Here is a 26502-nt window from a genome sequence, read left to right as displayed (position 1 = left end):
TGGGCTCTAAAATGATGTCCCCTTTTTAATTTCTGATATTAATAACCTGTGTCCTCTCTCCTAGCTAGAGGCCTATTGAATTTATTGCTCTTTTCAAAGAAATCGTTTTTGGTTTCATTGATTTTCTGTATTGGTTTCCTGTTTTCAATTTCACTGATTTCTGCCTTCATTCTTACTTCATTTCTTCTACCTATTTGGGACTTAATTTGCTCTCCCTTTTCTAGTTATGTAAGGTAGAAACTTAAAGTATTAATTTTAGGTTTTCTTTTCTTTTCTAATATATGCATTCAGTGCTACAAATTTCTGTGTAAGCACTGCTTTCGTTGTATCTCACAAATTTTAAGCTGTGGGTTCATTTTTGTTTAGTTCAAAACATTTAAAAATTTCTCTTAAGATTTCTTCTTTGACTCATGTGTTATTTAAAAGTCTGTTAATCAATCTCTACACATTTTACAGTTTTCCAGTGATCTCTCTGCTATTAATTTCATGTTTAATTCTGTTGTGTTCTGAGAGCAGGCATTATATGATTTCTATTCTTTTATTTAAAAAAAAATTTTTTTTAACGTTTATTTTTGAGACAGAGAGAGACAGAGCATGAACGGGGGAGGGTCAGAGAGAGGGAGACACAGAATCCGAAACAGGCTCCAGGCTCTGAGCTGTAAGCACAGAGCCCGACGTGGGGCTCCAACTCATGGACTGTGAGATCATGACCTGAGCCGAAGTCGGTCGCTCAACTGACTGAGCCACCCAGGCGCCCCTGATTTCTATTCTTTTAAATTTGTGAAGGTGGGCTTTATAGTCGAGAATATGGTTAGTCTGGGTGAATGTACCATGTGAACTTGAGAAGAATGTATATTTTGCTCCATGTGTGTTATTTTTATGTTAGTCATTTGTAACCCAAAATGTGTAAGAGCTGAAAAAAACAACAAGGATTTATTCACTTTAAAAATCTTTAATTAAAAAAAAAAATCTTTAATTAAATTTAATCAGACTTCTTTCATAAATGAGATAATTAAAAAGTAAATGTATAATAAAACTAAGTTTAAAAATCTTTTTCATTCTTTTCAATTTCTTCTTTTATTTGTATTATCTAAATCTAGGTACTAGACTTTTATAATAAGAAAACATACACCTTTTCTGAATGTGGCACTAGTAGTAAACCAAATGATGATAATTTTAGAGAGTTACAGACCAAAAGAGTTTGTGCTAGTTTTGTTGGGAAGCATTAGTTCTCTACACAGGCAAACCTTGTTTTTTATTGCACTTTGCTTATTGTACTTTGTAGTTACTGTGTTGTTTTTTGTTTTTGTTTTTGTTTTTTACAATTTGAAGGTTCAAGACCAGTGGAGGAAGGAAGTAACTGCAGATGTGGTAGAAATAACAAGAGAACTAGAATTAGAAATGAAGCCTGAAGATGTGACTGAGTTGTTGAAATCTCATGATAGAACTTTACTGGAGAGGAGTTGCTTCTTATGGATGAGCAGAGAAAAATGGTTTCTTGAGATGGGTTTTTACGTCTTCACTCCTGGTGAAGATGCTGTGAGGATTGTTGAAAGGACAACAAAGGATTTAGATAATACATAAACTTAGTTGCTAAAGTGTTGGCCGGGTTTGAGAGCTTAGACTCCCAATTTTGAAAGAAATTCTACTGTGGGTAAAATGCTATTAAACGGCATTGCATGCTACTGAGAAATTGTTCATGAAGGGAAGAGTCCTATCAATGCAGCCAACTTCACTGTTGCCTTATTTTGCTAAATTGCTGCAGCCACCCCAGCCTTTAGCAGCCACCACCCTGATCAGTCAGCAGCCATGACACTGAGGTAGGACCCCCCCACTAGCAAAAAGATTATGACTCCATTAAAAGTTCAGATGATGGTTAGCATTTTAAAAATATTTCTAAGTTTAAGTATGAACATTTTTTTTAAACAATGTTATTGTACATTTAATAGGCTACATTATGGTGTAAATACAACTTTATATACACTAGGAAACCAAAAGTTTCATTTGACTCTCTTTATTGTGATACTTGCTTCATTACTGTGGTCTGGAACCAAACCCAAAGTGTCTTTGAGGAATGTCTGTATTGAGTTCAATTTTAGCCATAATTGGTGGGGAAGTGCTAAAACCACAGTGGCCTATTTGTAGCGGTGTGCTGGCTTCACAGCCTTAATACCATCAAAACTTAAGTGGCGTTTATGTGCATTACATAAATACATTCACAACCACAAATGCATTATTTGAAAGAAATATTACAGTTAAGAAACTGACACAAGCAGATCTTCGGGTTTTTGTATGGAATCATTGGGCTTTGTTACTTTCTTTTAAAGTCTCATTTCATGTTACTAACATTAAAAAAAAAAACTACAGACAAATGACAAGACAAAGGTGTTGGCTTGGAGATGTTGGATAAATCTGTAGCAAGGAAGGTAGTTTATGTAATACTTTCTGACAACACCATAGCTTGATATATTTAGGAACAGTTTAGTGATACAGAAGACCAACTCTTGGACAAATAAGGATAGCAAAGTAATTTTTGTTACAATTGGATGACCCATTGATTTTAATATGACAGTGATATGAAGGCAGAATTTATTTTTCAACTTCCTTGCTGACAAACACAACTTACTCTAAATCATGTAAAACTTGGAAGAGTTAACAAATCAACAAATGTGGCTTGGAGTTTTGCTTTGCTTTTGTGGGGAGGGGTATGTTCTGATTAAAGAGAGACAGTGACAAAAAATGTTGGAACTTGTGCCATAATGTACATCATTCCAATTTTAGTATATGTGCTGCCGAAGTGAGCACATACCATAATGTAAATCAATGTCCTGCTTCCCTTCATTGAGAAAGCCATGCTATATCAGCTAAATTAACAGTAGTTCACTTAAAGTATGAATTGTAATTTTTGATATTTAAAAAAACTGATAGTTTGGAAGCTGAACTAGTCAACTGTTACTGTGTGCTAAGGTATATAATAATTTTCAAAGGGAAATTTTCAGATAAAAGTACTTGAACTTTGGGAAGAAAGCTTCATGTTTTTGCAAGATAAGCAACCATTTTGGTCCCCAGCTTTGTAAATATGTGAATTAGACTTATTTGCCTGATAGCTTTATTCTTTTTTAAAAATGATCTTAGCCTTCCATGCAAGGAAACTGTGTCAGATGTTTTTAATGTTATATAATATCATAGGACGAAAATGAAAGTTAGAAATTTTGGGAGAAAGTTTCCACAAATTGTTATGGGTCTTACAGTATAGTAACAATTATCAGTAAAGTAGTGATGAGTTTTGTAGTGCACATTTTATAAAATGTTAAAATCAAATACCTTACAAATTTGGTAAGACGCACTTAAAATTTTTTTATTAAAAGAAAACCCACGCATAGGAAATTAATAGATCAGGAATCCATTTTTTTCATCAAAAGCTATTTCAGATTTAACTATAATTTTGATGGATAAATTACTGGTGTTGGCACAGAGTTTAAAAAGCATAATTTTCTGGATTTGGGGTGAAAGTTAAAAATGAGTATCTTGAGCTGAAATCTCTTTAAAGTATCTTCTGTTCCTGTCAACATACATCTATGAAACCAGGTTTCCTGTTATGAGTGCTATTGAAACAAAACACAGAAGTAGTTTAGATATATCTTGTCCCTTGTGGGTAGCATTGTCATCAATTTAACCTAGAACAGGTCAGTTAGCTTCGTGGTAACCAGCTTCTGAGAGAGCTCCCAGGATGCCCTACCTCCTGGTATTTACATCTTTGTAATCCCCTTCCTGCAGTAGAGGGGTGATGTGATAGTATGTCACTCCTAAGATTAGGTCATAGCAGATACTGCAGTGTCTGTCTTGGTTGCCATGTTCCTTTCTCTCTGGAAGCCAGCTGCCATGTTGTAAACAGCCCAGTGGAGAGGCCTACCTGCTGAGGAACTGAGGCTTTTGGTCAACAGCCAATAGGAAACTGAGGCCTTTTGCCATCAGCCATGTGAGTGAGCATAAAGGCAAATTCTCTAGCCCAGTCAGGCCTTCAGATGACTGTAGCCCTGACAGAAACCTCACAAAGACCTCGAAACATAACCACCCAGCTAAACTGCTTCCAGATTCCTGACCAACAGAAATTAATTGTGAGATTGTTAGTGTGTGTTGTTTTAAGCCATTAGGTTTTGGTGTAATTTTTAATGCAGTAATAGATAACTAATACAAAAAACAAGCAACCTCATATTGCATTAAAAACTTTAAATATTAGCATATATGCTATTAGTTCAGAGACTGTGAATTGGTATTTAATATGAAGAGTTGCTATTTAACGCATCACTTTGGGTTAAATTAGAGTTATGAAATGATGAAAGTTATTAGTGTGATAACTTTTCTATGATTGCCTATATGCATACTTCAATGAAAATACATGATTTTTTGTGATTCTTTTTTCTGTTCATTCTAAATATATTGAAATATAATTTAATGGGTGTGGCTAATAAAACATTGGACTTGTATTTTATATGGCCTTTTTTTTACTTTTATTTTTCCACTAGTTCATTTTTATTTGATCTTATGAAAGTATTGGTCCATGATGGTTTGGAATTTAGAAAAAAGAAAAAAAAGGAAAAACAAAGTGGGGTTTTTTGTTTGTTTGTTTGTTTGTTTGTTTGTTTTTACCACAGGTAGTCTTCATTAAGTCTCCTGTCATTGTTCTCCTAGTACCAGACACTTACTGTGTTGGTCATCTTGCTTTATTATAATTGGTTATATTCCCTGCTAAACTGAAAGCTCCCTGAAATTTTGGCAGAGGCCATGTCTTTGTTTGCTGTTACATCTTTAGTACCCAGAACAGTGTCTGGTACTTAGCAGCTACTTAGTAGATAGTGGTCAAAAGAATTAACCTTTTTTTTTTTTCCAATGTGTTGGAATAATGATTAACTTCTTTAGTTATATATGAGTTGGCTACTATGACCACGTATTCTTGGGGAGTGGTAATTATTTATGGTGAATAGAAAATATTCTTGGCATTTTTCTTGCTGAGTGTTAGATTCTTTATAAAATACAGCTTTTTATTTCCACAGCACAACTACTGCCTCTGAAGAAGATGTCTCAAGTAGATATCCCCGAACAGATAGAAGTGGGTTCAGCAGATATAATAGGGATGCAAATGCTTCAGGTAATTTGGTCTCAAGTAGCATGTTGGAAAAGAAAATTGAAGATCTTGAAAAGGTATGAATTACAAATTATTTAAGGTTGGTAAAATTAATATGCTATTGAGATTCCTTTTTTTTTTAACTTTCATAGCATTTGAAAATAATCTGAAATTTGTGTGAGACAGAGTGCCAACAAGGTGAAAAGAATGAGAGGCACTAGTGGAAGATATCATTAGTGTTAATTGGTATTTCCATATATAGTCAAGTAGCAGCATTGAACTACTGTCTTAAATATATATTTTCCAGATGCATTAGTGGTTAGGCATTTTCTGATTCCCTTATACTTTCCTATTCAATGCTGTTGATGTTAAAACTTTTAGAAATGGAGCCAATTCTTGTATTCCTTAATATTTAATTGACACTCCCATTCTGCCAAGGGTTACCTCTAATACATTAAAGACAGTCTTTGTCTTTGTCTTCACAATGTCATGTCTATGCTGGCAATATATACTACTGTGTGTATTATATTATCTGTACAGTTTATCATATGTAGACTTTCTTCTGGGTTCTGGTTAAAGCCTAGAACCATCTTTGGTGTTTGAAACAATTGTCAGAATAAACCTGTTCAGGAGTATCTTTGAAAACAAGTCAGATGCACATTGGTATACATTTATTAACCATATGATCTCAGGTTTTTTCCTGTAGACATTTAGCCCATAAAATTGATAATGGTCCTGAATTCCTTTCTGATTGTTGAAAATATGTTTTTTGCTGAGTTGAAATTATTCCCTGTGATATAAAGATTATTTTAAGCAGAAATTTAATGAAAAAAATTTTATAGCATTATGATCGTTTATAGTTCACATCTCACCTTTGATACCAGTTTCTGTGGGTTTAAGTAAAAAACTTTTAAGGAGTGCCTAGGTGGCTCAGTCAGTTAAACTTCCCACTTCGGCTTGGGTCATGATCTCACGGTTCGTGAGTTTGAGCCCTGCATCAGGTTCTGTGCTGACAGCTCAGAGGCTGGAGCCTGCTTCCGATTCTTTGTCTCCTTCACTCTCTTCCCCTCCCCCACTAACACTCTGTCTCTCTCTGTCTCAAAAATAAATAAATAAACATTAAATAACAAATGAAAATTTCAAGGAACACATCTAGTCTCATAGGTTTCAAGGGTTTCTTTAAAAGGTTTTTAAAGTTCCACAGGAGTTTGGATACAGTTGCTAGTAATTTGGCAGCCTCTGATTAATGAGGCCGGCTGACTGCTTTTTCTAAGGGTTAGTAGGAAAGAAGTTAAATTCTCAGACGTTTTTCAGTTCTGCTTTCCTTTTGCCCCCAAAGTAGTCAACCCAGCCCAAGGACCTGGATTCTAAATTTTTTTTTTAATGTTTATTTATTTTTGAGACAGAGAGAGACAGAGCATGAATGGGGGAGGGTCAGAGAGAGAGGGAGACCCAGAATCGGAAGCAGGCTCCAGGCTCTGAGCTGTCAGCACAGAGCCCGACGCGGGGCTCGAACCCACAGACCGCGAGATCATGACCTGAGCCGAAGTCGGACGCTTAACCGACTGAGCCACCCAGGCGCCCCCAAGGACCTGGATTCTAAATAGTATTTCTTTGAAAAAGGTGTTACATTTTTTAAAGAAGAAAAGTTTAAAAACAAGTCATCTGTTTCAGGTCTTTTATTTTACCCATTAACTGGCAGAGCCACAAGTAAAATTGAAGACGATTATTTTTCTGTTTAGAACTTTCCATGAAACCATCTCCTTTTCTTTTCTTTTTTTTTTTTTAACGTTTATTTTTGAGACAGAGAGAGACAGAGCATGAACGGGGGAGGTTCAGAGAGAGAGGGAGACACAGATTCTGAAACAGGCTCCAGGCTCTGAGCTGTCAGCACAGAGCCCGACGCAGGGCTCAAACTCACAGACCGTGAGATCATGACCTGAGCTGAAGTCGGACACTTAACCGACTGAGCCACCCAGGCGCCCCCATCTCCTTTTCTTAAACTTTGTATTTTGGGGGCTCCTGGGTAGCTCATTTGGTTAAGCCTCTGACTTCAGTTCAGGTCATGATCTCGTGGTTCATGAGTTCGAGCCCCACATCTGGCTCTGCACTGACACCTCGGAGCCTGGAGCCTGCTTTGGAGTCTGTCTCCCTGTCTTTCTGCCCCTCCCCAGCTCACACTCTGTCTGTCTCTCTCTTAAAAATAAAATAAACAATAAAAAAATTTTTGAAATCCCTGTATTTCAAATAAAAAGCTTGAATTTCCTCAAACAGGATGTTATCCATTAAAAAAAATAAGGTATTTCATTACTAAGGGTGGTGATAAACTAAAGAGGGTAAGTCATTGGGTTATTAGTATGTGTTAAAGAATTGTGTAAATATAGATTTAATCAGAAATATACAACTCCTGTATTCCTCTCATTCTTTGGGTCTTTCCTGGATGGGTTATTCCCTCCCTTAGCAAGTGACTTAAGAAATGCGTTGGAAATCTTCATATATCTAAGGTACTTCATCAGATGTGGCAGATAGATGTCATTTAAGGTTAAAAGCAACCAGTTACTTCCCAATTAATGCTTTGTAATTGTATCTACCAGGAAGTAGTAAGAGAAAGACAAGAAAACTTAAGACTTGTGAGACTAATGCAAGATAAAGAGGAAATGATTGGAAAACTCAAGGAAGAAATTGATTTGTTAAATAGAGTGAGTATTCACACGTTTCACTTGTATGGTTTCTTTTTTATTTTTCCCGGCAATTGGGTGAAAATACATATATATGAAAAGATTACTTAAATTCATTATTTTGATAATGAAATGGTAATTTGTGGTAATAAGAACCATCATTTCATTCTATAAGTGGATTTCCTCTGGCCAGTTATCAGTTGTATTCAGTTAATGCTATTCTTTGGGTGATGGACTGATGAACAGATTTGTTCAGTGTTTTGTTAGTCTGGAGGTGAGAGGCTTGGTCACCACCACACATCAAAAAGGGTGTTGGCACATAGTTGCCTCAGTGAAGAATTAAACTTGCTACTTTCTTGACATAGAAACTCCAGATGTCTTTGTGTATATTTTCACCACCTTTTCCCTCCAGTTATATAGAGGTATCTCTTACTTTAGGTTTAGGGTTACCTCAAGGTCTTGATTAGTGCTGTTTGTTGCTTTTTCTTGTTTTCAGCCCTAGAATTTACTTTTTGCTTAAGAATCAGGTATTACTGCTAGGCCATACTTAGGTAATGGTGATGAGAAGAGATACCAATGTTTTGCATTTTGGAAAGCTTTAGGTAAGATGAAGGAAAGAAATAGGTTTGCTTCAGGGAAAAAAGGAATAGATTCCTAATCAGTCTGAACTCTAACAATGAAAGAAGAGAAACTAAAGACGCTTCATTATGTGCAGACCCATTCTAATAAAGCTCTGAGGCATTAACTACAGGTGGTAGATGAGGACACTGAGAAACTTGAGTTTAACTTGCTCAAGGTCATATGTGGTGATCACATAGTAATCAGCTAAGACAGTATTTGACAGCAGGTATCCCATATTCCTAATTCTAAGTAAGCTCTTCCATTCTTGTAGATAGCCTTTCATCTTGGCTTAGAACACAGGCGGTCCTCTGTTGGTTTTGGAATATGACTTAATAAAATGTGAAAATATTTTTGATGTCTGTGTGTATTAGCATTTTCTTAGGCACTATGTACATTAGAATAGTTAAAACACCTGCTCTTCAGAGTTTATAATCTAGTAATACAGAAATGTATTTTATTATTTAATTCTAAATTTTAAGCAGGTCTCAGTTGTAGTGATTTTGTGAATCCTGTATATTTATTGTTGTTTTCAACAGTTAAGGTTCCCAATATCATTCATTTAGTTTGTGAGTAAATACAGATTCTGTTTTTGCTCATTTTAAAATCATTTACCTAATTGTCCAAAGGCAGTATACTGGATATCAGAGCGCTGCTATTCAGTAGCACATTTATAGTTTAAATTGATGGCTCCAAGTTTTAGATTTTTGAATTAGAAGGATAAATCTAAAAATATGTGCCTTTATGACCATCAGTAAACATTCTGCCTTGAAAAAGTTTCTTCTCATTAAAACTTAGAGGGAATTATCTTTATATTTACCAAATTTGTTGTATACCTGGGTACTAGGATTAATATAGGGAACATAGACCTGGAATCATATAACTTTAAAACTTGAGAGTGATTAGTTTACTGGCTTTCATTTTTTTTTTAAGCTCTAAAACCTTTCCTCAAACAAAATATAGAGAAGCCTAAGCTGAATTGAATCAGATCAACTGTATATGCTCCAGAGCTCCTTTCCTGTATGCCTTCCTTCTGTCGCTTCCCCAGATTCCCACCCCACAAGAGACATCCTTGTTAGAGATTGTACAAGATGGTAGGAGTACATTCAGAACTTGTACCTCAATCATCTTCTACTTCGTTTGACACAGGCTGCAGTTTAAAGCCCTGAACCTCATACTGCCCACACATGTATTGTGTTCAGCCCTCAATTTGGGGGAAGGGGAGATAGGTTAAGATTCACAGCTAAAGAATCCTGATTTTTGGCTTCTCTTGAAAAACTGAAAAATCTGGCAAGAGATGATGCATGTTATCATGATAATAATGAGGAATTGAGTAGTGGGTGCTGCCGTCAGGTGGGGCATATTCCATCTAAAGTGGTTTTCAGAACTTACCCTTCTTTCCAAATTAAATGCTTGTGTGAATTTTCTTTGTATTTTTAAGTGTTTTTATCACTTTAGAATATTTTTAAGTATTTAAAAACTCATATTTTATTTTTTTTCTTGTTTCCTTAAGGACCTAGATGACATAGAAGATGAAAATGAACAACTAAAGCAAGAAAATAAAACTCTTTTGAAAGTTGTTGGTCAGCTAACAAGGTAGAAGATTCAAGTCCCAGTGTGGAAAAAATATTTTAGAACTACTGATTGAATGTTATGGTTAATGCTAGGATAATATTCCTATGCTGCAATACATTAAGTATGTATATTTATTTCTAGAAAACAGTGGATGTTTATTTTCAAGATACTTCTTTTTCATTATTTCATAAGAGTATCAACCTTCAATTTCACAATTCAGTAACATCTTTCAGTTATTAAAATGGCAGGTTATGCCTCTTTTGGTTTTGTGTGGTATTCAAATAATATATGGTATAAAGTCACAACCATTTGAAAAATTTTATCTATGGTAGTGTATTTTCTCCCTGAAGGAATATACATGGTCTTTGTTTACATGAATTCACATACTTTTGGGGAGTTACCTGCAAATGCCTTATTACTGATGTGTGCAAACTTTTATGTGTTGTTGATTCACTCAGAAACTCATTTCTACTGTCATTTGTTCTTTCAACTTATTTTCAGCAATTTAGAGAGTGTCACACCGTTTTGTGTAACGGTCATCTTTAAAAAGGAAAGCTGTTAGGAAAAGTCACTTAATACCATGACTAGTTGGCTAAAGAAAAATATTAGAGAATACTTGAATTGTGCTGCAGTACATTAAAATATACAGTTTTGTATCTGAATGTTGAAAACAAATTTAAATCACTTCTGAAAAACATACAATTTTATAATTTCATTATAAAATTTCTTGGGTAGGTCCTACCTTTTTTATTATTTCAAGGTTTATAAGTGAACATGGGATATTAAAAAGTTGTTTATTCATCAGTCCTGGAGAGTGTGTACAATTTCAATGTATAAAAAATAATCCATATTTTTAATTATCATTTGCATTAAATAAAAACCAAAATATTTATCCACAAAAACATTTATACTTATATTTACAAAACAGTACATAAACAAAAATAGTACCAAAATACTTTCCTTATTTCTAACTTGGAGAATAATAACACTGTGATACAGTGGTCTCATGTGAAAGAATTATTCCCCTACCTCAAATTTAAGGGATTTTCTTTCCAACATTGGATTTTTAAAAACAATTTTTAAAAATTTTGAAGAATTATACAAATTTTCTATTAAATATTATTAATGTTTAGAGTTGTTTTATATTATATTTTCATGCTGAGTAAGGAAACCCCCTCTTTTAAAATATGTTAACATTAAGAAATGTCTGTCTGATAGTTGAATTGTAAACCGTATACAGATAATCCTTTTGTCCAGTTAAACATAGTAAAACCCATTTTGGGTACCCTGCTGACTCTTTTTCTTCACTTGCCAATTTCCTTCATTATTGACTATTAGAAAAATAGGGAAGTGAAACAGTTGGACCAAATGTAGAGTAAATTTTGAATTTTAAAACTCCTTGTGGTTAGTTAGATTGGCTTCTCACTTGAGAAGTTTCAACCTTGGCTAATCATCAGGATCACTTGGGTTGCTTACAAAGAATTCCCTGGCTGTAATTTCTAGCTAGATTTAGGTTGAGAGCCTGGACAGAATGTTTAAAGCTTACCATCTGATGATTCTGATCATAACCTAGGTTTGGAAATAGCTGCTGTCTATATCCTCCTATATCTTCCATTGATACCCTAGAATTAATGTATGTTAGCTACTAGCATTTTGTTTCCTTTTAGTTTATTTAATAATTTATCTGGCCCCTGGGGAAGTTTTCATATGTCTATATATATTTACCAAAAAGGTCAATGTTAGATTACCAAACTTGATATAGTTGCAGAATTACTACATAAGGACATCATTTCGGAGAACATTACCCAGCCTGGGAACAGCCACCTGCTGCCCACGTGTCACAGTGGTACGCCAGGCTCAGTCACTGCCTTGGCTGTGAGGCACGCTCCTCTCCCTTCAGTTACCCTTCGGTATGTGGCGGAAATACTGGTATTACCTAGTTTTGCATCGAAGTTTTGGATGTTGTGAAAATGCTGTCAGTATCACCGTAAAATATATTAGTGTGCTGGTTTTTCAGTAAATTATTTTAAATTTCTATTTAGTCCATATGTAAGTAAAGGAATATTTCATTTTCCTTTTTAAACTTATACCAGTTATTGATGTTTTTAAAGAGTGAGGTATTTTAAAAATTTTCCTTCAGTTTATTAGGAAAAATTCCAACAATGATATTTTACATAATGGTACCTAGTACAGGAGCCTAACAGCTTAGGCAAAGCAATTCACATGCAGTCCTTCCCCCTGTTCTTAAAATGTTTATTTATATCACACATAGATTTTTACACTGAGTAGTGAAAAATTAAGTAGAATCTGCTATAATTTCCTTTTAAAATTTATAAAAAGCATTGAGATTAAAAAAAAAGCATTGAGATTTTAAAAAGGTTAACTTTAAATACATGTGCACTACTTTAGAAAACTTGGCTGTTGACAATAAAGTGCTAGTATGTGAAATTATTAGTTCCATTCAGAAATTATATTTCTTCTATTTCCTGGGAATTTATGGCATAATAAAGCATATTCAAAGTTTTAATGTGTTTATGATCTTATTTTCAAAACAGTAAGTTTATTAACTAAAATAAACATGACTTATCTCCCTGATTTCTGACATGTATTAAGGCTTACAAAGTAATCTCCATTTCATTCTTCTAGAATTGTCATTAATTTTATTGCACTACAGTTGCCTTTAGAGGGGAAAAGGGTGGCATTTTGTGTATTTCTAAGGGAATTTACTAAATCTAGAGATTAGCACTGTTACACCGGCTCAAACAGTTTAAAACATAGAAAATTAGGTATTGGGGCAGATACATGAATCAATGTATTCTTTTTATTTTAAAGTAACTTTTTAATTGTGGTTATTAAAGCAATGTATTCTTAAGGTGAAAAACCTACCTCATTTATAAGTCGCTTATAGATTCACAGTTAATCTGGATTTTTATAATTAGAAATTAAAATGTAACATTTGAGTCCATTAATACTTTGTTGAAAACAATGCAAGTCAGTATAATAGACATGCCCATATGTTCAACATTGTAATACGAAACAGGAAAGACTTTGGGTTTGATCATTGATCTGGTGTTCTAGACAATAGTCATATGTACAGTGATAGTCCTCTTTTATCTTTTTTATAGTTTTATAATATTGAGTCAGTGCTTAGTAAGTTCCATGCAGTATTGGCCCTTAATAACTGTTCATGGTTTTGTTAATAGCCTGTTACAAGATTCAGGCATATATTTTCGCTTTGTAGTAAAAGAAACCAACACACCAGCTTTTCATTGGGAGCAGTAGTAAGTGAGAAAGAACTAGCATTCAGGAATCAGAACTTTAAAATAACATGTCAAAGTCAGCGCTAAACATTCTTCTATTGTATCTAAACCATTCCTAATATGTAACAGTAAGCTTGACTTCCTTTGCTTTGGAACTGTGCTCACTCTCTTAAGGAAAGGGCATCCCATCAACCAGCATTGTAATTTGTGTTACTTGTCTGAGAACTAGTGCCACTTTTGTTGTTCTATTAAACTGAAAGCATAATACCAATAGACAACAAACGTCTTGCTCATCAGGTGCCTTCCCGCCTTTTGTTAAATTTCTCACTGATGTATAGAAGTTAGTTGTTTCATTCTCAGTATTAAGACTTGAAAAACTACCCAAGAAAACCTGAGCCCATATTGTTTTTGTTTTTGTTTTTGTTTTTGTTTTATTTTACTTAGCTGGATTGTTACAGCATGTTAAAATCATATCCCCATTCTAAAAATAATTACGTGTGAGTATGCGAGAGGACTATGGATGAGGAGTATAAATACATTAAATTTTCATATCTGTTCTTCTGGCAAGTATTTAGTAGTCTACTAGGTATATCATTATAGTTATTATAGAGGTTTTTTAAAAAGGGACATGGATCAGCCTTTCCATTTAGCAGTGTACAATCTATGTAGTATGTGTCAATAGCACAAAATACAATCTTAATTAGCATTAGTTGGTCTAATCTAAATAGTTAATTCAAAAGTGTATTTTTGGTATTAATTATCTAGCCATTGTCTTTTAGGTCTAGTAATAGGTACCATTTAATTTGCTGCAGCATTTACTGAATGGTGGATTGGAAGACCTGATGTATATTGGGAAGTATCTTACCATATTTCATTTAGGTAATTGTGCTTTATGAAAAGAACATTGTTAAGGAATTTATAGCAGTAATAAAGTAGAAACAGTTCAGTGCATTTCAGATACACCAACCTGTTAATGGTATGCTCTCTATACATTATTGATTACTGGTTGTTTTAAGACATTTACATCTAACAGTTCACATACAGGCACATACTAATTTGGTAATAATAGAATGTTAGTGATGATCACTCGATGGACACCGATTATGTGCCTGTTTTGTCTTGAATCTCTCTCTAGATGCCTAATAGATGTATATTACCTTTTTTGGTGAAATTTTTTTTGACAGATCTGCCTATTTTATTCAGGGTTTTTATTATGTTTTTCTTCTAAGTTTAAGTATCAGATGGCTGTTATTATCAGCAAAAACCATAAGAAAACTAAAATTTATTGTTTCGTTGAAAAATCAGTTAATTCAGGTAATTAAACATTTGAGGAAAACACCTGGATAATTTATTGACCGCATTAATACTGTGTAGGGAGCTTTCATAATTCCCATTGCATAGGTTTTGTTATGGAGTAGTCAACGATATAGATTCATTCTTAAATACTCAATGAAAAAATAAATTTTCATTTATTTTTCAACACTAATTATGTTTTTATTCCTGAACTATCAGTAAAACTCTGACCATCAGTTTTATTTTTGAAGTTAAGGGATAATGCAAATATTCTAATTAACTTGTGTACCTCTTACCGAAAGAGTATGCAGTACTTTTAAATCTTTAGTATATATTATTATAGAAAGAATAATGTTTTAAAAAACAAAAATGCAGTGTTGATAAGATCTGTATACATTAATGGTGGGACTTCTTGAATAAGTGAGGAAGTGTACAAATGTTCAATCTGATTGAAAATTTTTAGTTGTGTTTTAAAACTACACGAATAATTCCTTAATTCAAAATTGGAGCTGTTCCCAACTAAATCTGATGGTGTTCAAAGAATTTCAGGCCCTTCATAGTTTGAAAAAGATAAGTAGGGGTCTGGGAATGTAAAAATCTGGTCTTTGTTTTTTGAGTAAATGGTTTACATAACCTTTTGCTAATGTGTCATTCTTCATACACCTGCACAAGCTAATCAGTCTTCTTTACTTCTAGAACTCTAAATTAATCTTGTCAGTAATGTCATACATGTCTAACAAGTGAACAAGCATCCTTCAGTCAGACTGTTTAGATAATGTCTCAAGTCCTTATATAAGAACCTACTCCATTAGCAAGCCTATTGAAAAAATTTGCAAGACCTTTTAGTCTTAATTGTATCTGGAAGCCTTATCTTAGACTTCATCAAATTCCTATTTTTTTTCTTCTGGATTCACTCTGTGCATACACACAATTCTGTCAGTAGCTGTATACTACCAATATACTAATCTCATGTGTCTGGTTTTTCTTTTCACCTCTACAAGAGGTTAGTTACCTTTTCTTCCTGGCCAACTTCTTGGAAAGAATTTATATGATGTTGGACCTTCATGTTAAAGAGATAGGACTGGTTATAATATCCTTTATAATCCATTTTATTTTGATATCTAACCAGATAACGTTGAAAAGGAAGCTAGAAGGCAAAACTTCCCTTTTAATACTGGACAAAATGCAAAATGCACAGTTTTATTCTTCACTTTCAAAAAACTTGTGTGGCTGAATAAAGATGCATTTAATAAAGGAAGAAACTACCTACTTGATATCATAGATGAGAGATATGAAAAAATTAATATGAACCAGTTAGTAAAAGTAGATTGGACTTTGACTTTACACATGTGAAAGAAAAGCAAAATAAGAATTTTGTGTTCTTCACATTAAAATGTGCAGAATTATTCAGTATAAGTTATAGTCTTAACACATATATAAGCAGTTGCTTTTCTGTTTAGACATATCATGGGACATGAAATCCACAGCCTTTATGTTACAGGTTTATATCTAGAGAAATATTTGCATTCCTTTAAAATGTGAACTATTTACTGTGGTTAAACAAAGGTACATGATGTCATCTGTGGACATCTTGGCCTTATGGAAACAAATTATTAAGAAAAATTAATAGGCATCTGATTTATCATTCTTGTAGTACAGGAGTGTAACCAAAGCTATCAGAGCCATAGGAAATTCCATTTTCTTTTAAGAACCTGAAAATCACTTTTGGTAAAAATGCATTTGTTTGATATGTAGTGTTAAAGATAGTCGGAAAATTACTAGTTTTCCATAGAAAATTGAAAGACTCATGTGTGGATGATTTGGAACAATGAACAACATCAATAATTTAAAGTAAAATTATGCCAGTAACTGTCACATTAACCGCACTCTTTAAAGTGAATCAGTGAAAATTGTAATGGGATGAGTGAATGGACATTTTGGAAATGCTAAATGATTGTCATAGGGGGCCTAAAAGTGCCTTTTGTTTCTTGCAGCTCCTGTAAGATCAGTGTATGGCTTAAGGCTTAAGATGTTCTGCTAAGCATAGTGACTCACTTAGTTAACAATTTGAGCACAACTGTAACCCTAATGTAGTATAGCACAAGAACATTAAATAATTAGTAATTCAGTAGCTGTGTTTGCCAGGCATTGTGTTAAGTGCTGTGATACTTTTTTATTCACTTCTTTAAAACTTGTGCAAGCTACAGATTGGGAAGAGTAATTTGCTCAAAGCCACAAAGCAGTGCTTTGTGCTTATGCTGTGATATATTCACTTTTATGATGTAATCATTGTCCTATTAAATACTAATAATTCTCAAAGTGTGGTCCCCATACTAGTAGTATTGGCTTCACTTAGAAACCTATTAGAAAGAGAAACTCCCGACACCTGAATGAGGTGAGGCTCGGCAATCTATGTTTTAACAGGCCCTTCAGGTAATTCTGATGCAGGTCAAAGCTTGTAGATTTGCATTGCACATTTCTATTTTTAAATAAAGATCTGGGGGTTTCTTTTTGGACAGTGTATAAATAATATAACATGAACTTGTAAAAAAAAAAAAAAAAAGGAATCTTTTCATTGTTGCTTATATTGCAAAAGACTGTATCAGGAAAAGCCCCAGCATGGATACTGGCAGCTTGACATCACTACATTAGTTTAGTGTTATCTCTGGAACTCAAATGGATTCTTAAGTCCAAGAGACTGTGGAATGAAATCTTTGTTTTACTGTGTTAAGCTCGATCTCTGTTATTGTCTAAAGGTTTTTGGTAACAATAATGCATTTTTTTTTCAAATTTTAAAACTTTATTGGAATAAATAAATGTATGTTTCATCACTTACAGTTTTGCTTTTGTTGGTTTTGTCTTTTTTTTTTTTTCTCCATGTGTGGACCCTATCGAGTGGCGTATGGGGAGGTTGAATCTTCAGAGTTTACTCTCTGTGACCTCAGAAAATCAGTAGCATTTCTAGCTAATTGATCAGTGAGGAGAAATCAAGTGTTGCATCCCAACGAGTAAAGAAAAAATTTAAAGTCTATTATGTATTAATTTCGAATCATTTTTTTCTTACATGATGAGATAGTTTATTATTTTTTAATTATTTTCTTCTGCTTTTTAAATACTTTAGAGCAATTTTAGGTTACAGAATTACTATGAAGGTAGTATGGAGAGTACTCAAATATCCCACAGCCAATTTCCCTGGTTACTAATGTTTTACATTAGTATAGTGCATTTGTCACAGTTAATGAACCAATATTGATACGTTATTATTAAAATCCATACCTGATTCAGATTTCCTTAGTTTTTCTCTCATATCTTTTCTTTGTTCCAGGATCCAATCTATGATACCCCACTACATTTAGGAGTTATGTCTCTTTATACTCCTCTTAGTTGTGACACTTTCTTAGACTTTTTGTATTTTTGATGACCTTGATAGTTTTGAGGATCACTAGTCAGGTATTTTTCATTTCTTACTATGGACATTTTCAGATATACAAAAAAGTTGAGAAAATAGTTATCCATATCTTACGAATCTTATTTTATCCCCCATTTTTTTCTTTTTTTGCTGGGGTATTTTAAAGTTAAATTTCAGGGGCGCCTGGGTGGCTCAATCGGTTGAGTGTCTTACTTTTGATTTTGGCTCAGGTCATGATCTCAGGGTCTTGGGATCAAGCCCCGTGTTGGGCTCTGCACTTAGCATGGTGCCTGCTTGGGATTCTCTCTCTCCCTTTGCTGCTCTTCCCCTCTGCTTCAACAATAAGTAAAATGAAAAAAAAATTAAATTTCAATCATCCTATCATTTCACCTATAAATATTTGAGTATCTCTATTAGATAAGGACTTAAAAAACAACCACAGTGTTTATCCCACCTAACAATTTCAATGCTATTTGAAAACACTCGTAAGTAAGCAGGAGCTAGGGGAGGTTGGGAAGACATTGGTACAGGTTTGACTACTATGAAGGAAAACGGGAAGGATGGCTGAGCAGGAAGTCTTAATCCACAGTGCAGTTCAAAAAGAGTTTTAGCAAGGTGTAAAAGTCCTCAAATCAAAGGTGCCTGTTGGTGTTCATAAAAGTAGACCCACATCTTACAGGAGTGGGCTTGACTATATATTCCTGCTCTGCTGTAGGAAACAGGCCTCTGTTAAACACCATGGTGGATTCAGACCTTAGCAGCTGGGACAGTCAATTACCCACCCCATATTAAGTGACTAGCAAGGCCCCTTTGCCTGGCTGCCACCATGGGTAGTACTTTGTGTTCACATTTCCCTAGATAGCTCAGAAATGCCTTTTTACTGTTAGTTCATTCAGATAAAGATTCAGTTGAGAGTCATCCACTGTATTTGATTAGTATGTCTCTTAAGTCTTTTTTAGTCTACAAATTAGACACACCTCCAATTTTTATGCCGTTTTTCAAATTGAAGAAATTAGATTATTTGCTTTATAGAATTTCCCACATTCTAGATTTGACTAATTGCATCTTTATGATGCTGTTTAACTTGCCCTGTATCCTCTCTTTTTCCTGTAAATTGTTAATTAGATGCAGAGGCTTTATTAGATTCAATTTATATTCTTTTGGACAATAATTCATAGGTGGTGTGTACTTTCTATTGAATCACATGAGATACAATATGTCTTTTCTCACTTTTAGTGATGTTAAGATTAACATTCAGATTAACATTCAGATACTATTATTATGTAAAAAAAGTTTTTTTAATGTTTATTTTTGAGAGACAGAGACCGAGTATGAGGTGGGGAGGGGCAGAGAGAGAGGGAGACAAAGAATCTGAAGCAGGCTCCAGGCTCTGAGCTGTCAGCACAGAGCCTGACACATACTCAAACTCACGTACTGCAAGATCATGAGCTGAGCCGAAGTCAGATGCTGAACCAACTGAGCCACCCAAGTGCCCCTATCATATAGTTTTCTAATTCTATCATTCTATTTACATTAGTAGGAATTCTTAAAAGAGAAACTTTTCATTTATCAATTACTTGATTGCCCTAAAAGATGGGTAAGATCACATTGATTTTTCCCTTCATTTATTTTAATAATGAGCCACAGCTCAAACAATCTCCAAAGGTAAGTCATATGTTTGTTTATATATTTAATGTGTTTTAGTCCACTGCAGTCATTATTTTTATATCCAGATTATATCATGTGTAGCTGGTAGGAGTTTTCCAGGTTGGCTCTTGTGTCCTTTTGGTCCTTCCTTGTTTTCCAGCATAAAGTGTTCAGTCTCATCTTGTACATTCCCTTTCAGGACCCAGAATCAAGAGCTACGTTTCTTTGTAGAAAACTAAAGCTTTGATAGTCATTGAAATCATCAGATGAGGTTGTGCCTGGGTGGCTCAGTCTGTTGGGCATCTGCCTTCAGTTCAGGTCATAATCTGACGGTTCTTGAATTCGACCCCTATGTCAGGCTTTGTGCTGACAGCCCAGAGCCTGGAGCCTGCTTCAGATTCTGTGTTTCTCTCCCCCCTCCTCTGCTCATGCTCTCTGTTTCTCTCTCAAAATAAATAAACATTAAAAAGTTATCAAATGATACAAAAACCAGAAGGCATTTATAGAGCTCTTCTTAACTGTAAAAGCTATATATGGACATTGAGACATATTCCAACTTCTACTTTTACTGGAAAATTTGAAGGAGGTGACAGAACTATACTTGTTCCTTTGCCATTTTCATTTATTTTTCTCATTTTCTATTCAAATAGGTCTTAAATGTATCTTGATTTTTTTTTTAATTTGGAAATTTAAATCTATTCATGCTTGTTGAAAATTTCAGGAGATTGATTATAGAAGTCAAGATTTTCTTTTGAGTAAAGTGTTCATATTAGAATTCAGCCACCAACTGTGTAGAAATGTATAGGTATTCATTAAGTTGGGCTTGAAAAGAGAGCTGATATAATAAGCTAAAATTCATAATAAAAAAAGGTGCGCAAATTGTGGTTTCTGCACCCCACAACATTAAAATTTGACTCAAGCTCATAGTATGGATTTTAGTAGAGACTATACATTTCCATTTCTAGTCATTCTGCATGAGGATCTATGCAGAGGTACTGGCCATTGTCAAGTCTTCACAGCAGGTTGTGAGGCAGTCCTGAGAGGAGGAGTAAGAATGTTGGATGATGGAATGCAAACTGGTACAGCCACTGGAAAATAGTATGGATGTTCTCAAAAAATTAAACATAGCACTACCCTGCAATCCAGTAATTCCACTTGTGAGTATTTACCCAAAGAACACTAAAACAATAATTTGAAAAGATCTATGCACCCCTATGTTTATTGCAGCATTATTTACAATAGCCAGAATATGGAAGCAGCCCAAGTGTCCATTGATGGATGAATGAATGAAGAAGGGGTGTGTGTGTGTGTGTGTGTGTGTGTGTGTGTGTGTGTGTGTGTGTGTATGGAAAACACAAGGGAATATTACTCAGCCATAAAAAACTATGAAATCTTGCCATTTTCAGTGACATGGATGGAGATAGGATAATTGAAATAAGAGAAAGACATGCCATATGATTTCAGTCATGGGATTTAAGAAACAAAATGAATGAATGGGAAAAAAGACAAACCAAGAAACAGACTCTTTTAACTATAGAGAACAAACTGATGGTTACCAGAGGGGGGATGGGTGATATATGTGAAGGGGATTAAGCGTACATTTAATGTTGTTGGGCATTGAGTAACATATAGAATAGTTGAATCACTATCTTATACACTTGAAACTAATATAACACTGTATGTTAACTATATTAGATTTTTTAAAAGGCATCAGGTTGAGTGTTAAGTTACATGTTGCTTAATATAAGCTCCTTTACTTTTTTAAATGAAAAAAAAAGTGTTGGATGATGGCTAGAAGCAGTTGTGAAGTTGCCCCATGACTGACTGAGCCACCAGGAGTCCTTACTAGTGCTTAGAATAAAGCCCAGCTGCTGTCAGCCATCACCTGGGGGACCATGTAATAATACTGGCAAATGATTTTCTCCATTCCTGCCCATGCCTTCATCCGGAAAGAAGGATCCATTCCTTTATTCCAGATTATGGAAACCAACTATAACCTAAATTCTTGCATTTTGTATCTTGCATTGGTTCACAAATACTTAATGCATACTATTTTGTGTTAGTCTTTGTACTAAGTACAAAGGACATTGCAGTGAAAAAAATTGTAGCCTACACCATTCTATTCTTTATTGCCCAATAAAAAAGTTGGCACAGGGTTGAAGAGTGCTGCTTTTAGAATGTCCTTTGGACTTTTACAAAAGATGAGAATTGAAATTCACTTATCTTTTGAGCCTCAATACATGTCATGGGGCTATCTAGTTTATGTTATCAAAATCATGCTTATAAATCTAATGTTTGGGAAAGATTTATTCCCTTAATCTTGAAAAAATTGAGAGTGTGGATATTGAGCATAAATTCATATTTTCATTAATTTGTTAGATGAATTTTAGTTTTGCCCCTAAATCATGTCTTCAGTGGCCGATGATAGTAAGTCTTCGGTGGGAGTCAGGGCCCCACGTTTTCTAGTATCTTCTGGCCATCTGAACCATTTGTAATTATTCATAGTTTATATGTTAAATCTTATATTGAATTTCAAATATCTGTGTTTTTATAGCTCATAAAATTCCCAAAGTCACCCATGGTTAGGTAAAACTTTCTTCCTGGGTTTTACTTTTTTTCTGAGCTTTGTGATTAAGTACGGTGTACTTTATAGGCTGTTGTTGTCTAGTTACTTGAGAAACACTCCCCCTGTGGTGAAATCATCCATTCACCACCTCCCCCCGCCGCCTTTTTTTTAATTGGTCAGGACACTTTTATCCATTTCCTGTTATTCGTGCCTAAAGATTTATTTCATTTGGAAAGGATATATGTGGGGGGATTAGATCCAATTTTGAGGATTTACCCCTGGTTGACTTACAGAGTAGCATTAGTCTTTTATAACTGAGATTAAAAAAAAAAAAAACTCTTAAAAATAACATATTGGTAAGAGCTGTTTCTCTTTCCCAGGCTACTTGAGGAGGTTCTCTTACTTGGTCTCAAGTGGGTTTATAACATCTTCCTCACTAACTTTTTGTTTTTTAAAGATTTTAAGTAATCTGTATATCCAACGTGGGGCTCAAATTTACAACCCCAAGATCAAGAGTCACATGTTCCACCAACCGAGCCAGCCAGGTGCCCCCTTGCCGAACTTTTAAAAAACTGTCTCTGTGCAGATGAGGAAGTAAGACTAAGAGGAGCATGTTATTTACCCTGATGTCGTGTCACGTGGCAGTAGAAGTGGAATCATACTTTGCTGGTACCTGAAAACAGGTGTCTGACTACTGCTAAGATTAGTCTGTGACACAGGTCTGTTTCGGGGGAAGGTTAGAGATTACAAAATACTAATTTCTAAATTAGAAAGTTATAAAACTTATTTTTTGATAGCAGAAATTAACGTTTTCATTTTATCCTTGCCTCTTTAGAACATGATTTCAAGTCAGTGTTACATTGTTCAGTGAAGCATTGTTTCTTTAAGTGTGATAGTTCCTCTACTCCTACATCAGAGTCACCTGGAGTCTACAGGAATACTCAGATGAATCAGATGTCTCTGTCCTCAAAAAGCTTACATATGGTTAAAGAATAGAATCTATACAAGCAAAAGAGGAGTGAGAGATTAAATTCTTCAAGGACTAGGATAAACTTCTTTAGGACCTAGCATTTGAAGCAAACTTTGAAGGAGCTGAGGGAGGGTTAGTATTTGTCATAGGAATATTTAGCAATAGTTATTCATCATCTGCTGAGTCATGGTACTACAGCCGAGGGCTGCATCTAATGTTCTTTGTATACACACTAATTTGGAAGTCACAGCTTCCAAATTAGACCCACCTGACCACTAGTTTTCAAGTTCAGACCTACGTGAATTCAGATCCTGGTTGTACCACTATTAGCTGTGTGACCTTGAACGAGTTCCTTTATAATTTCACCATCTGCAACAAGGACAAAATAGTGCCTAACTTAGTTGGGTCATTGTGAAGAATAAATGAGATGATGCATGTAAAATGTGTGATACAACACCTGTTCATAGCTATGATGGGAAAAGAATTAAAATGAAGGTAACTCTTACAGTGTGATTTATACCAGTGAAGAAACATTGTAACAGTTAATCTTTCCTGAAATTGGGGGAAAAAAAGGCTATCAGGAAGTTCTGGATAAGCAATAAAACTACCATCTGGTTTTAGATTTCTGCTTTTCTAGGGTGGCTGTCCTTAGAAGTCCAAATGAGGCAAGTCAGAATTCTGTCCTAAACTAGAATGCAGGATGTGCTGATTCAAATGTAATGTAATCTATATCCCCTGCTAAATGTAACTGTTGAAGGAATATTGAACAGTCTTGGGTAAAGAAAAATATCTTTTAGAAATAAAGAGCTTCTTGAGTTAGTTTATTTGAGAGGCTCTAAGTATTTCTCAGGTCTCTCTTCTCTCTAAATCCCCAGCCTCAGCTTGGGCCTGTTTTCCTACTAAGAATTGTCTCTGCATGGACTCCTGAACAAACATATTCCAGGGCAGTGTCATTAACCAAGCTGATATGGGAACTAAACAAACAGGGTGAATCAGCTTGAATTCATGAAGGTTGGCAACAAGTCAATTTCTTTCTCTACCTCTCCACTTGTTTTTTCAGTGTACCTGATTACCAGTGACCGGTGTGTCCTGATAAGAGAACAGGAAGCATATCAAAGCAAGAGGTTGTTTATCTACTGACCCTCCTGGAGAACAAGAAGCATTTTTTCTTGATTTGGATATGTGTACTATAAGACAGCAAAACAGAGGATGGCAGTTCTAGGTGTTAGCACTAGGGATGATTTTTTAATCACGGCAGAATGCCACAGAGGTATTTAAAACATTTTTCCTTTTGAATTGCACAAGTTGGAAAGTAATGTTTGTCCTCTGGCCTAAAAAAAGAGTCTTAACTGGAATGTGGATATTTTATTGTCCAATTATACGTATATTAACTTGAAATTGTACACAGTCTAATTCCTTTCGTGTTTTTTAGATATTGGATTTTATACTTGTGTGTTCTTAGATCTTACATATCTGATTAATATCTCTCTAGTAAGACAATACCTTGCTCAGCTTAATCATAGGTAATTTACTTGTCATGTGACATTTGTAGAGTATAAGAAAGTTTAATCTATTTTAATAAAGTTCAGAAGTAGGAACTTTTCTCTCCCATGAGTGAGATTAATGAGAAACATTAAGGCAAGCAATTATGCTTTTTTCAACTAAAAATATTTGGGACTTCAGTTTAAATTGGTGGGGGTTACCAAAGGTAATATGGTTTTAAGGAGGTAGTTGGATTTTCTTAACATCTTAAAAGTGGCCAACTAAGCCACCACACAGAGAAAGATTGAAAGGAATTTCAAAAATATATATTCCCCCTTGAAAAAAAGTAAAAAGCCATCCCTAAAATAGTGAAGTGCTGCTATATCTAGAAATAAAACTAGGACGTCCCTTTTCTCTTCTAGATTTGCACCCTTTCCGAGGGCTACTCTGGACTCCGTTGGTAGGGGAAGCTTTTCCAGGACTGTCCTCTAACGGTACAGAAATAATTGGCATTTGCTGTCTGTGTGCATTTTCCTTTTGAAAAAGCCCATAGGAGGTTTTCAAATACTTGTTTGAATAAGTAAATAAAAGAAACAACGAAGGAGTGAATGAGAGACCTTGGTTGCTACTTTAGCCTAACCCTGAGTCTTACTTATTACACGTTTTGTGACTGTTAGGAAGTACTTTACACATGGCTTTGTTTCCTTGTCTACAAAGTGGAGTTAATAACACCTACCACATAAAGTACTTAATAAATGTTTGAGTATCTGAATTAATCACTGGGTCCAGTTCAGATACACTGACTGAGTCCCGTTTTCTGGGGTCTGGCGATTTGCCCTTTTAACAAAATCTGTTGGTGATTCTTATGCATCCAAAGTTTGAAAAACACTCATTTAAACTGTACTATTTATTGGGTAGGGTACTATGATAGATGCCCAAGGCAGTATAAAAACGAATCAAATGGTCTCTGTCTTCGATAAATTTACATACGGTTAAAGGATAGACATAATGTAAATAAAGCACAGAGGAAGGAGAGATTAATCCTCTTAAGGGATTGGTAAAACTTCTTAAGGATCTAGCATTTGTAAGGATTAAGTAAGAATTTTAAAAAATGCCTGGATCAATGTATGTCGCGTGGTAAATGCGTAACTTGGTATTATTATTTCCACATATGCTTTGTCTATATAGTCCATTCCTTTCTTCCTAGTCTATAAGGACTGTGTCTATATTTTTGATAGATCTCCCCCATTCAATTTATAAATTATTTTGGATGACTATACTGCCTTTTCTGAATGATTTTCATGATTTTTTACTGTTTTTTGGCAGGTGTTTTTCTTTCTCTTACTAAAACCACCTTGTGTACTTTCTCATTTCCATTTTATGACCCTATGAAAAAATTTTCACGAAAATGAAATTTAATTGCACTCACATTGTACCTTGCTGTATATCCTGAGACTCATCATATGCTTTAAGAAAATTCTCGTCCTAAACTGTAGAAAAGAAATCCATTTAGTTAATTTCATTTAGTCAGGTTTTTCTGGCTTGTGGATTATTCACATTCTTTACCTCTGCACTTACAGGTTTCCTTTTATCTGTTTCTTTGCTTGTTAGGCATGAATAGAGAAAGAGAAAGAAGCAGATCTGGTAAAAAGATTTCGTATGTGAACTGAAAGGAACCAATGGCCAAAATAAGGCTCAGCTTAGAGAATTCTGTTGATATTAGACAGGGTGTCACAGTCTTCCTGTTAGCAGAGGTGTAGCCTAATGGTCCTGGCGTGCTTAGGATATTGATCAGAGATTCTGACCTTTGCTCCTGCTACGAACTTACTGTGTAACTTATGCAAACCAATCAGTCTTTTCATGTAATAGGGAAAATGCC

At 34.7% G+C, this 26502-nt stretch overlaps 1 protein-coding gene across 3 annotated transcripts in view; it reads left to right on the top strand.

Annotated features, from left to right (window-relative positions):
- The window catches only part of PAWR (pro-apoptotic WT1 regulator), a 137364-nt gene extending 111286 nt beyond the window's left edge, over positions 1-26078 (top strand). Inside the window, exons 4-8 of one of the 3 annotated variants that reach the window (XR_007456737.1) lie at positions 5055-5202; positions 7720-7824; positions 9935-10017; positions 24202-24411; positions 25046-26070. Coding sequence is in view for 2 of the 3 variants with exons in the window: in XM_049625994.1 (XP_049481951.1) it covers positions 5055-5202; positions 7720-7824; positions 9935-10017; positions 24202-24220 (355 nt within the window). In the remaining variant the exon portion in view is untranslated. Of the gene's footprint in view, positions 1-5054; positions 5203-7719; positions 7825-9934; positions 12524-24201 lie in introns of those variants that run through there. The other 2 variants (XM_049625994.1, XM_049625995.1) reach the window with 2 other exon arrangements.
- The last annotated feature ends 424 nt before the right edge of the window (positions 26079-26502 follow it).

Source organism: Panthera uncia, chromosome B4 (assembly GCF_023721935.1).
Source record: "Panthera uncia isolate 11264 chromosome B4, Puncia_PCG_1.0, whole genome shotgun sequence".
Lineage (NCBI taxonomy): Eukaryota > Metazoa > Chordata > Mammalia > Carnivora > Felidae > Panthera > Panthera uncia.
Note: the sequence above shows the minus strand (reverse complement) of the source record. Positions and strands in the feature narration are given on the sequence as shown.